Genomic DNA, 12,941 nt, shown 5'->3' on the forward strand with positions numbered 1-12,941 from the left:
GGTATATTGACCGGTGGTGGGGCACTCACACCGGTTCCGTGGAGCATCTGACCTGCGCTGGGAGGCGTCCACCCGGGCCCTGGCTTGAATCGGCACCCCAGGGGCCCAGAGGTCCCACTGGTAGGAGGGATTGCCACCCCGTAGGAGGTTGCTGCACGGGTCCTGGCCCCTTCCTCGCCATAACGCGTGGACCTTTGAGGAAACCCCGCCTCCGCGATGTCGAGTGCCAGAGGAAGTAAGAAGGGTGACCGGACCTTACCCAACATGTTGGGCAGGGGCGCCCCGAGACAGGACAGGAACCAACCAGCCCCAAGCCCCCCGACCGGCTCTCGAGGCGCGGAAGGTGGAGAACCTCCGGTAACCAGATCCTTCCTGGAGTCGCTGTTTAGCTCCCTTAGGGAGGATTTTCAGACACTAAAACAGGAAGTGGCCGGGGAGGTTCGAGAAGTCCGGAGAGAGGTCGACTCCCTCGGGGAAAGGGTGAACACGGTGGAAGAAGCTGGCCACTCCCGAGAGACTTACTCGTATCACACTCCCGAGAGACTTCATGAAATGAATCATAACATTCCACGAACCTGTTGGCGGGACTGTGGATTGACTGGCACACTCACTCATATACTATGGGAATGCCCCTTACTGAATCCCTATTGGGAGGAGGTGTTGAATGAGATAGACCGGTGCTTTGACATTGAGTTGCCCCGTTTCCCTGCCTATATTCTGTTAGGTTTGCCCAACGGCCTAATGTACCCCCTAAGATCTAAGAAAGGTAGCCAGATAGCGATCGCGTTGGGCTCAGCAATTCAGAACATACTCATCCACTGGCGCACTGCCACGCTTCCCACTACTGTAGGTTGGTTACACAGATTGTGGCATGTCCTAGGAATGGAAAAGATGTCCCTGGTGGTGGCGGGGGATGTGGGAACATTCGAGGAGTTGTGGTTGCCATTCCATACATTATTACAATCGGAATTTAGGGAAATTACCTGTCCTATATACCTCAGACTGCTACGGCTGACGTCCCAGACGGCCCGTCCACCTGAAATGCCTGGGTTGACGGTTGAGCGGGAAGGATGACTGTGTTGCAGGGGTGGGGGAGAGGGACATCTTTAGCACAGTACGGAGGGTGGGGGGGGGGGTTTGGGTGGGGTGGGAGGGGGGCAGTTGGATAAGAGGGAGTTGGTCTGCCCCGACCGCATGTGCACTCGACATCAGGAACTGGAGAATGATGTACCCAATGCACTGTACTTGCAGATTGCACGTCTATAGCGCACCACTTGCACTAATTATTTTGGGGCACCTGTGGTTGTCTGTTTGTATTGTTTCTTTTTCTCTCAATGCTGCAATAAAATTACTTTAAACCTAAAATGTCAGCTTATTTTTATATAAAAAATGACAACCATTGTACAATAAATACAGGGAGTTTATTCAAACATAAATAAATAACAACAGACAGCACAAAATATGTTTCACTGACAAAACATGAGGGGCTGGTATAGAAAGTCCTTGCATTGACTTAATTTGTCCTGTGCTTTTAGAAAAGTACACATGATAGAGCGGGACACAGAGAATTCAATACTGGTATAAATTTGAAGATCCAGCTGTCCCTTTCTTTGGCTCCCGGGGCGAATCATTCATTGTGAAGCAGACATGATATTTCAGTGAGATCAGGGCTCATTTCTAACAATAAACAAATATTAAATACCAATAAATAAAATATAACATTTTAGTCCTTGCAAAGTACTGATGAGGTTCTGGGAATCTCAGTCTTGTAGTTTCTGGCCAGCCAGATGCTTCTTATTTGTAAGGGTCAAAGGGGACCTTTTTGTACTGTGAGATATGACACCACTTTTCATGAGAGGAGAGTACATGAATTTCACTCATTATTTTATACAATGTTTAGATAATGTTCCTCTCCTTGAGGTGATTTTCAATGTTGTATAAAACAACTTATGTTAAAGATGAGTGTACCAGGTAGGTGATTTTAAGTCTGTGGGAGGGATGTGTTTTGATTGAACACTTTTAGTGCAGGGAGGATACCAGGTGTGAGCTGTCAGCACCTGTATAGCAGTGATGATGTCAGGTGTGAGTCAAGTCAAGTCAAGTCAAGTCAGAGAATTTATATAGCGCACTACCTACCCAGAGGGTCTCAAGGCGCTTAGAAATGGGAGGAGGATTACTTGTCGAATATCCACGTTTTAAGTTGCTTTCTGAATGCTAGGTGGTTCTGGGTGAGGCGAAGGTAAGCGGGGAGTGAGTTCCATGTTTTAGCAGCCAGGTAAGAGAATGATCTGCCTCCCATGGTGGTCTTGTTGATGCGAGGTACAGTGGCGAGGGCTTGGCTGGAAGAGCGAAGTTGGCGGGAGGGGGTGTAGAAGGATAGTCGTGAGTTGAGGCATTCTGGTCCGATGTCGTAGAGTGATTTGTGTGCGTGGGTTAGCAGTCGGAAGGTGATTCTCTTATTGACGGGTAGCCAGTGGAGGTCTTTCAGGTGACCAGAGATGTGTTCGTTGCGCGGGATGTCTAATATGATCCTGGCTGAGGCGTTTTGGATTCGTTGGAGTTTCTTCTGGAGTTTAGCGGACGTACCTGCGTAGAGGGTGTTTCCGTAGTCCAGACGGCTCGTGACTAGAGCATGGGTGACTGTTTTCCTTGTTTCGGTGGGGATCCAGCAAAATGTTTTTCTGAGCATGCGAAGAATGTTGAAGCAGGATGAGGTAACGGCGCTGACTTGTCTGTTCATTGAGAGTGAAGAATCCAGGATGACGCCTAGGTTCCGTGCGTGGTCTGTCGGGATGGGTGCTTTTCCAAGGGCTTCCGGCCACCAAGAGTCGTCCCATGCAGAGGGGGATGTACCTAAGATGAGGACTTCTGTTTTGTCTGAGTTCAGTTTCAGACGGCTTTGTTTCATCCATTCGGCAACTTCTTTCATTCCTTCGTGTAGGTTAGTTTTGGCGGTGCTGGGGTCATTGGTGAGAGAAAGGATTAGTTGAGTGTCATCCGCGTAAGAGATGATGTTGAGGTTGTGTTGGCGGGCGATGGCCGCGAGGGGGCTCATGTAGACGTTGAAGAGGGTGGGGCTGAGTGAGGATCCTTGAGGTACGCCACAGATGACTTCAGTGGCCTCGGACTTGAATGGTGGGAGGCGGACTCTCTGGGTTCTTCCGGTGAGGAACGAGGTGATCCATTCAAGTGCTTTTCCTTGTATTCCGATGTTATTGAGGCGTTGTAACAGGGTGCTGTGACAAACTGTGTCGAATGCTGCCGAGAGGTCGAGGAGGATGAGGGCGACTGTGTCTCCATTGTCCAATAGAGTTCGAATGTCGTCTGTTGCTGCGATGAGGGCGGTCTCAGTGCTGTGTTTTGCTCGGAAGCCAGATTGTGAGGGGTCGAGGGATTTGTTGGCTTCGAGGAAAGCGGCGAGCTGGTTGTTGACGGCTTTCTCGATGACTTTGGCCGGGAATGGAAGGAGCGAAATGGGACGGTAATTTTTGAGTTCGGTGGGGTCCGCTGTGGGTTTTTTCAGAAGGGCGGTGAGTTCAGCGTGTTTCCAGCTTTCCGGGAAGGTGGCGGAGTTGAAGGAGCAGTTGATGACGTCTCGTAGGTGCGGTGCTATGACGGAGTCTGCTTTGTTGAAAATGTGATGAGGACATGGGTCTGTGGGGGAGCCTGAGTGGATGGAATTCATCAGGCGGATTGTGTCCTCAGTAGAGATTGGGTTCCAGTCGTTGAGGGTGTTCATGGGGGGAGAGTGTTCAGCAAATGGTTGGGTGGGTTGGTCTTCGGGTTGGTTGTCGAAGCTGTTGTGGATGTCTGCAATTTTGTTGTGGAAGAATGAGGCTAGGGAGTCGCAGAGGGCTTGAGAGGGGGTGATGTCGTTGGAGTTGGCTGAGGGGTTGGAGAATTCCTTGACGATGTTGAAGAGTTCCTTGCTGTTGTGGGCGTTGTTGTCAAGTCGATCCTTGAATGCTGTTTTCTTGGCCTTTCGGATTAGTTGGTGGTGAGTGCGGGTGGCGTTTTTGAAGGCGTCCTTGGTGCTAGTGGTTGGGTCTTTTTTCCAGGCCTTTTCAAGGGAGCGGCAGAGTTTCTTGGACTTCTTAAGATCATCGTTGAACCATGAGGCCTTCAGTTGTCAGGTTTGCTTTGACGTTTTTTCAGTGGTGCTAAGGTGTCGGCGGTGTTGGATAACCATAGGGTGAAGTTGGCGGCGGCTTGGTCTGGGTTAGAAGAGTGGGCTGGGGTGTTTCGAAGGAGCGATGCGGAGATCTGGTCGGTGGTGATCTTGTTCCAGTTTCTTTGCAGAGTTGGTTGGAGGTGGTTAGTGGGTTTTGGCTTGTTGTAGGTGAAGTGAACGCAGCTGTGGTCAGTCCAGAGGAGATCCGTAGTGTGGCTGAAGGAGACATGATTGCTGGAGGTGAAGATGGGGTCGAGTGTGTGACCTGCGATGTGGGTGGGGGAAGTGACTAGTTGTTTAAGTCCGAGGTTGGCGAGGTTGTCCAAGAGGGTGGTGGTGTTGCGGTCGTTGATCTTTTCGAGGTGAAAGTTGAGGTCTCCCAGAAGGATGTAGTCTTTGGAGGGGAGCGCGTGTGGAGTGATGAAGTCCGTGATGTCTTCACTGAATTTAGCGCGGGGTCCTGGTGGTCTGTAGAGGAGGGTGCCTCTGAGTGTGGTCTTGGGGTCGATGTGTATTTGGAAGTGGAGGTGTTCGGAGTTGGCGAGGTTGGTGCCAGAGCTGGTTGAGATGCGGATTGATTTCTTATGGACGATAGCGATGCCTCCTCCTGTGTGACTGGTACGGTCTTTGCGTGTGATCTTATAGTCTTCCGGGATGGCGATGGTGATGTCTGGGGCGGAGGAAGCGTTCATCCATGTTTCCGTTAGGAAGGCGACGTCTGGAGAGATGGTGTCTAGTAGGTTCCATAGGTCAATGGCGTGCCTGTGCACCGGGCGGGTGTTGAGAAGGATGCATTGTAGGTGGTTGGGGTCGGGAATCTGTGGTGTGGTCGTAGCGGAGATGTTGTCGGTGCCGCTGAATTTGCAGGAGTAGCAAGAGAATGGTCCATGGGTGTGTCCAGGAGCGGCTTGGACGCAGGTGGGGGCGCGACCGGGGTTAAGGGCTAGGAGGGTGGCGGCATCGTAGGTAATGCGGGAGGGCTGGGCAGCGCGAGGGGCAAGGGGTCTGGCGCTGGGCGCGGACCAGGCGCGGACGGGCGTAGACAGGCTTACCTTTGGCGCACCTTCGGCGCGGATTGGGCGCGGTCGCTTCGCGTGAACGCTGCGCGCTGATGCATTAGCCATATATGGATGGTGGAGGGGGCGGAGCATGGGAGGGGGAGGTGGGAGGCGGGAGCGAAGGGGGAGGGACGGGCTGCAGGCACAACAAAATGGAAGGGGAGATAAACAACAGGACCGGGAAGTGCGAGCTGGCGCTGGGACACGGGCACAGTAACAGATTGAATAAAGTGAGAGCAATGCACACCTTTCTTAAATGCTATAAGCAAATCTGGCTAAACTATGCGTAAGATCACAGTTCACATGTACAACACACTACAAGCAGAGTAATGCTGAGCGCTACGCAGATAGAGCTAGTGCTGATCCAATTAGTTAAATAACAATGATGCCAGAGGTTTGGGAGCAGCGCTACGATATAGAGCTAGTGCAGATCCAATTAGTTAAATAACAATGATGCCAGATAGAGCTAGTGCTGATCCAATTAGTTAAATAACAATGATGCCAGAGGTTTGGGAGCAGCGCTACGATATAGAGCTAGTGCAGATCCAATTAGTTAAATAACAATGATGCCAGAGGTTTGGGAGCAGCGCTACGATACCACAAGCAGCGCTATGAATCCAGGAGGGAGGGTGGAGCGGCCGCCTCACACGGAGTCAGGCAAGTCAGCACCTTTATCGCAGAGATGATGTCAGGTGTGAGCTGTCTGCACCTTTAATGCAGAGAGAATGCCAGGCGTGAGCTGTCTGCCAGGCTCTCGATCTCCTCCACAACTTCAATAATGGCTTCCGCCTGGTCTTGGTGGAGCACATGGCTAGCGTTGGAGCGGAATTTCTCATGGAGTGATTCTTGGCTGAGGGGCTTCCTCCAGTGTCCATAGAAGGTGTCACATCTGCCCGTCACGATCTCTCCGCTGTCCAGGAGCAGCGCTACTTCTCCGTACATCTTGTCGAAGTTAGCCACATTGTCCTCAGGGTGTTCCACCACCACCTTCTTCAGCAGGTTGATGAGGTCAGGTCTCCTGAGGCTGTCCTCGCTGAAGGAAGAGATGCCCACCTTGCCATCCAGGAGGGCTGTGCAGGCGTTGAACTGGAAGGAGTGTCGGGCCTGGTGCTCAGACTCTGGGAAGGGTCTGTTGATGTACTTGGAGACTGGGACCCTCAGAAGAATAGAGCGGATGGCAGCGGGGTTGAAGGAGCCCATTATATTGATGACTCGGTTTCTGACTGAGATGGCAGCGTCTGCGACCCAGTGCATGCCCAGGTGAGCTGGGAACCTCTTGAAGGCGATGTCTTGTTTCTCCAAGAGGAAGCTGTAATCTTGATCTGGCACTGCCAGGGGTGAGGGCTGGTAGTCACCATAGAAAGCACTGAACCCTGAGCAGCCGGGCACATCGTCCAAGATGAGTGGGTTGGCTTCCATCCCGCGGGCAGCTAAGAGTGCTGCTTCCATCCCAAGGCGGGTGGCGTTGCCAATATGGAGAGGTTTGGCAAGAGTCGCTGCATTGGCCATAGGTGCCCCTGCCAGAGAGGCGGCGATCGCCAGAGCATGGGCACACTGGTCTGCATTCAAGGAAAGAAGTTTTGCTGTGGCAGCAGCACTGCCCATGGTGCCAACAACAGATGGTGGGTGGAATCTGATTGGAGATACAAAGAACAGTGTCAGATATGGAATAAGGATAATAACAAGATAGTTTGCACGGGTAGTACTAATAATAACTTTAAACTAAAGAAATATGCTAATAGCATATCAGACATGTACCATTAAAGCCATCATGCAGTGTGAGGATGCATTGACAATCTGCTAAGATCTAATCAAGCACTTAATATAAATATATAATCCAGTTACAGTGAACAGAAAAATAGTCTTTACCATGTTTACATTGTGTGCTATCCACATACATGATTCTGTTTGCATCACGGGCTCTTCTTGGGGATATTTCTGCCCTCTGTGCACATCAGGCACAGACCACAACATTACCCCCTCTAGGGATCTCACTCATACCACATGAGCTATGTCTACCCTCTAGGAGTATCACAACCATGGTCTTGAGATACTGCAGCCCCTGAGGGCATTCTGTGTTGGTCATGGGATATTTATGTCCTTTGTGGGCATCACACATACCTCTTGGGGATATTGGTGGCTTCATTGGAGAAACGCATGAGTCTTCCTTGCACCTCGATGCCCACGTTGAATGCCAACAGGAAGTCTGAGCCACTGGGTCGTGAGCCCAAGGGGAGCATCTGGGAAGCAGCCATGAGAGCCGGCAGCACAGCGCCCGAGGGGTGAGTGGCAGGGTGCCAAGTGTCATCGAAGTCCATGGAGTGAGTCTGTAGAAGAGGAGAAGAGGGTTAGGAGGTCCTTAAAGAAGAGGACCAGGAAGTGATGGTAACCAGAGAGAGAGTGTCATTAACCTATGGAAACAAATTACAGACATGGAGGATCTATATTTTAAAATGCTGTGACTGCACCACTGCCCAATGCAGACTCTTTACAGAAGTGGAAACAGACAGATTGAACTCTGGAGGAGAGTGTATATGAGTAAAAGTCTCATGAACTCATCGCACCTAGTCTACGATTGATGGATACATTGATAAGCAGCTGTCAAATTCCTTACCGCCACTCCATTGACATATGCAGCCAGCGTGGGAGGGAGTCTCATTCTTTTCCTTCCGTACACAGAGCTGATCGCAGACAAAGAGAACATGTCCTGTTGGAGAGAGAATAAAGTTATGAATGAACAGAGCTCCTAGACACCTAGCGGGGGAAGAAGGTAGCTTGTGAGAGGATGGGTAACTCAACACTAAACACAGGATGGTACATCTCATACCTGGAGGGGTCTAGAAGGAGAGAGACAGGATCACGCCAGGGATCTCCATGAGCAGGAGTAGTGTTCCTGAAGGACAGCTGTGTAGGAGATTAGAGGTCCCCATGTTTAGCTGCTTACCCTTGGTGATTCTCGCTATCCTGCCAGTGTCTCGAGATATTAACTGTTTAACATCTACAGGGAGCCTAGGGTGTGATTTGAGAAAACTCAAGGTGGATTTTATGACTTGGTCTTTCTATCTTCTTACCTATTATTTCAGGTAGTTGGTCACACTGTTGGTCTAGAGGGTTATTTAATGGGTGAGAGTCCAGGTTGCGATGCTCGGTTAGATCTAAGACTCCGAAAAGCATCTAAAATCTCTTGGTGATACTGAACAACGAAAGTCTGAAGAGGTTCTGATTAAGGGATGGTTTGATTCATGAGACGTTGCTTTTTTAGTCGAAATTTCCTTTACCTTTCGAGTATATCAAGACAATGCTAACTTTCTGGGTCCTGGTAGTATGGTTTAATGGTGGTGTGTTGCAGGTTCTAGTGTTTGTTTTAATCCCGACTCACTTTACCAGAGAGGACCGCTGGGAGATGGTCCCATCTTCTGATATATGGGGTTTTAGTGGACATGTACTTCATGGGGCGCTTTCTGGTTTGAACCTCGCCTCCCTTTAAAACATGAGCTCCCGAGGAGATTATGGCATAGGCGGTTTTAATGGCTGGGTGGTGAATAGTGGGTGTGCTTGTTGTGGCCCATGTCTAAGGCTGGATCACAGGGAGATGGTGATCAGCGTAAGTCTAGAGGAGTTTGATGGATGATTGTGAGAGAGCGCAATTTGAATAAAACATATATGCAAGCCATATTTACAAGCACATTGTATAAACGTAGGAATGAAATGTATATCGTAATGGGAAGTTGACACTTATAGCATAAAGTTAACCGATGTAATCAAAGTAATATAGGAAATGTAACTGTATTCACGTTAAAACATGTATTAGATTTAGAAGGCCCGTATACGTAGTGGGCTGATGTAGAAATGTGTAGAAATGCTTACGAAATGTAGAACGTGCAAAGTAGAATTCATGTACGTGTGTAACTTTAAATGGAGAAACGGCGTGAAATGTAAATGGAGAAATGTGCAGAGAGCATACACGGCGATGTAACAAATGAGAATATAAAAGTTATACTCTACGTAGTTTATATTCTATGTAAAATGTATTCAAGTATAATCAAGATTTTGCTAAATGCGATTGTATATAAATGTGTGTTAAAGGTTATACTGTGTAGAAGGCTTCTTGTAAGAATGTTAGAAGGGTTTAGGTCATTTGTGATTTTAACCTGACTGACCAAGGGTTCGCAGGAGGGTAGTCCGCTGTATGTAATTTAGTGGGCTCACAGGAGTCGTGAATAGCCTTGCTGTGAACGAGAGAGCCAAGGAGTCTAGTTCTTGTTAGATTTAAGGTGACAATGCCGGACAAAGTTTATGGCCTAAACGTGAGAGGAGACGCTTGGAATTTGAGTCTTGTTTTGAAATGACCATTCACAGGACCAAGAAAGGTTATATACATAGCCATAAAGATTAAAGTTCTACTAAGGTTATAAACTTTTGATCTGAAATGTCAAATGAAGTCACCAACGAGAAGACGAAGATGGCGTCTAAAGAAGAAAGGTCAACTTAACGGAAGACGTGAAAGAGACGAAGCAAGGAAAAAGCTAGAAGATGACCTCACGGGGAAAGTCCGTGGTGGGCGTCGAAGGGGCGTTCCACCCACACTGTGATTGTGTATTTTAGGGACAGCACCCCGGGGAGAAGATAGCGATTAGCGAAGGGGAACATCGAAGGCGAAGCGAATTGCTCAGAGCGAGAACAGAGAGAAGGGCGAAGAGTAGATGATTTGAGCAGATGCGTTGAGAGAGATCAGAGCGCAAGAGAGCAGTAGGCCGAGGACCCTTAGAGAGCGGATGGGTAGGCAGAAAGGGTACTGCTTCTTAAACCTAAGTTACCTTTAGAGGCTAAGAGAGTTTGAACTTCTTTGGGAGTCAAACTGCTGACACCTTTTTAGGTTAGGAACTTGCGAAGTAGGGATGTCACTTAGTATAGAGTAGGGACAGATTTAATTTGATCATTTTTCTCTTTCTGTAGATGACGCAAAGGAACCACTTCATACCGATGCTTTTAATTTGCTGATTTTTTAACTGACTTTAATTTTATTCATTTGTAGACTGAGGTTCTTTAGGGAATATATGTTCCTTCTAGTTCCTGTATATTTGTTGAATTTGATCCTGAGAGGATTGTATATGCAACTTTTCTTAATTTTATATTAAACCTTTTAAACTTTATCAGTTGTAAGTGGTTCTTCAGAGTGGCGTCAGTGTATGGGGTTTATCTAACCTATGCGGGGTTTGTCTTTTACTCAATGACAGATAATAAGCGATCCAAAATTTACGAATGAGATAAGTTATTAAATTGATCATAAATTGATATTAAAATCTCATTCCCCGCAATTGTTACTTTAGAGTTCTGTGGTGTATTTCATGGTGCGGCACTTGTTGCCACTTACATGGCAGTATCACAGGAAGATGGTCACACTCTTGGTCTAAAAAGGTTTTTTTAAGGCTGTGTGTACCATGGGGTGGTCTATGGTGTCTTCCATGTCTCCTCCTACCTGGCAGGATTACAGGGAGATAGTGCACACTGTTGTCCTAGAAGGGAATTTAATGGATGTGTGTTGCAAGGTGTGTTGCCTGATGTGCTCCATGTCACCTCTTGCCTGGCAGTATCCCAGGGTGATGGCCTCACTGTTGCTCTTTAAGAGTTTTTTATGGATGTGTGTTGCATCGTGTGCTGCTTGGTGTGTTCCATGTCTCTCTTACCTGGCAGTATCCCAGGGCGATGTTGAACACATGGGTCGTGCTTCCTACCAGTCCAGCCCCGATGCTGTCCAGGATCATACGCTTGCTTCGGTGCCGCACCGCTTGGGACAGGTGATCTGCCTGGACTCCATGTATGAAGGAAGCAAAGCTGCTGGTGACCGCATTCTCCAGGGGCCTCCCCTTCAGCGCTGGATGAGAAGAAGAGACAGGATCAGAACTACTGGCACTCTGGGTTGGTATGAGAAAAGAGTCCAGCTGATCCGGACCAGAACCAGACCATGTGTATATGGGACAATCATTACTCAGGACCATTGGAGTGTAGACCCATAGAATACTCAAGCCAGTGTGAGCAGCACCAGAACCAGCAACTGGAACCATGGCATTGGGGACCCAAGTCAGGGTGAGTGACACCAGAACCAGTAACTGGGTCCAGGATATAGAGAGAGGTCCCAGACCAGGGGGGTGACACCAGAACCAGTAACTGGAACCATGGCATTAGAGACACAAGTCAGGGTGAGTGACACCAGAACCAGTAACTGGACCCAGGATATATAGAGAGGTCTCAGACCAGGGGGAGTGCCGCCAGAACCAGTAACTGGACCCATGGCATTAGGGACGCATGTCAAGGTGAGTGACACCAGAACCTGGTACTGGGCCCAAGTGATACAGAGTGGCATCAGAGCAGGGAGAGTGACACCAGAACCAGTAACTGGACCCAAGACATAGAGAGAGGTCTCAAACCAGGAGGAGTGGCACCAGAACCTGTAACTGGACCCAAGACATAGAGAGAGGTCCCAGACCAGAGGGAGTGACACCAGAACCAGTAACTGGACCCATGACATAGAGAGAGGTCTCATACCAGGGGGAGTGACACCAGAACCAGTAACTGGACCTAGGACAAAAAGTGAGGTATCAGACCAGAGGGGGTGACACCAGAACCAGTAATTGGACCCAGGACATAGAGAGAGGTCTCAGACCAGGGGGAGTGACACCAGAACCAGTAACAGGACCCAGGACATAGAGACAGGTCTCAGACCAAGGGGAGTGACACCAGAACCAGTAACTGGACCTAGGACATAGAGAGAGGTCTCAGACCAGGGGGAGTGACACCAGAACCAGTAATAGGACCCAGGACATAGAGAGAGGTCTCAGATCAGGGGGAGTGACACCAGAACCAGTAACTGGACCCAGGACATAGAGAGAGGTCTCAGACCAAGGGGAGTGACACCAGAACCAGTAATAGGACCCGGGACATAGAGAGAGGTCTCAGATCAGGGGGAGTGACACCAGAACCAGTAATAGGACCCAGGACATAGAGAGAGGTCTCAGACTAAGGGTGGGGTGAAACCAGAACCAGTAACTGGACCCAGGACATAGAGAGAGGTCTCAGATCAGGGGGAGTGACACCAGAACCAGTAACAGGACCCAGGACATAGAGAGAGGTCTCAGACCAAGGGGAGTGACACCAGAACCAGTAACTGGGCAAAAAATACAGAGAGACCTCATACCAGGGGCTGTAAGTGCAGAGACACTTACCTTCCACCGCCGCTGTGTGCACCCGTCTAGACACCCTAAGGATGGCCTGTGGCTTCTGGAAGAAGAGAGAGAGTGACATTAGCTGAGTTGTTGCAGTGAATCAGAACATGGAGAGGGGAGTAAAGGACTAGAAGAGCAGAGCAGAGGGCAACGAGGGTGAGAAGGGAAAGAGGACAGAGAAGGAGAAATACCAGAGGAGAGGTTTGAGGGTGGTCCCTGATAGAGGCTCCAGTCTGTCAAGCTGCAGTCCAAGACTGGCAAATCAGAAACTTCAGCCTGGCCCATGGGCAGTCCCAGCTTTGCAGATAAGCAATCCTAGGAGGGAACATGCCCTCTCCCAGCATGGCACATAAGACGTCACTGGCTGGCATATCAGCAGGTAACGCCTTTTTTATGAACAGCCCTAGACTTGCATATTAGCTGCAGGCTGACACCATACCTGCTCCATGCAAACAGCGACACTAGCGCATTGAAGACCACCCAGGATTT

At 49.3% G+C, this 12,941-nt stretch overlaps 1 protein-coding gene across 1 annotated transcript; it reads right to left on the reverse strand.

Moving 5' to 3' along the window:
• Window positions 1-5,940: 5,940 nt before the first annotated feature.
• Window positions 5,941-12,531, reverse strand: LOC147689248 (cis-aconitate decarboxylase-like). The gene is made up of 5 exons (XM_086939906.1): window positions 12,453-12,531; window positions 10,917-11,104; window positions 7,844-7,936; window positions 7,351-7,556; window positions 5,941-6,862 (listed from the first exon to the last, which is right to left on the reverse strand). The coding sequence occupies exons 1-5, from the start codon at window positions 12,529-12,531 to the stop codon at window positions 5,941-5,943; spliced, it is 1,488 nt and encodes a 495-aa protein (XP_086796032.1).
• Window positions 12,532-12,941: the final 410 nt, after the last annotated feature.

The sequence above is a fragment of the Lissotriton vulgaris genome, chromosome 10, assembly GCF_964263255.1.
Source record: "Lissotriton vulgaris chromosome 10, aLisVul1.2, whole genome shotgun sequence".
NCBI classification, from domain to species: domain Eukaryota; kingdom Metazoa; phylum Chordata; class Amphibia; order Caudata; family Salamandridae; genus Lissotriton; species Lissotriton vulgaris.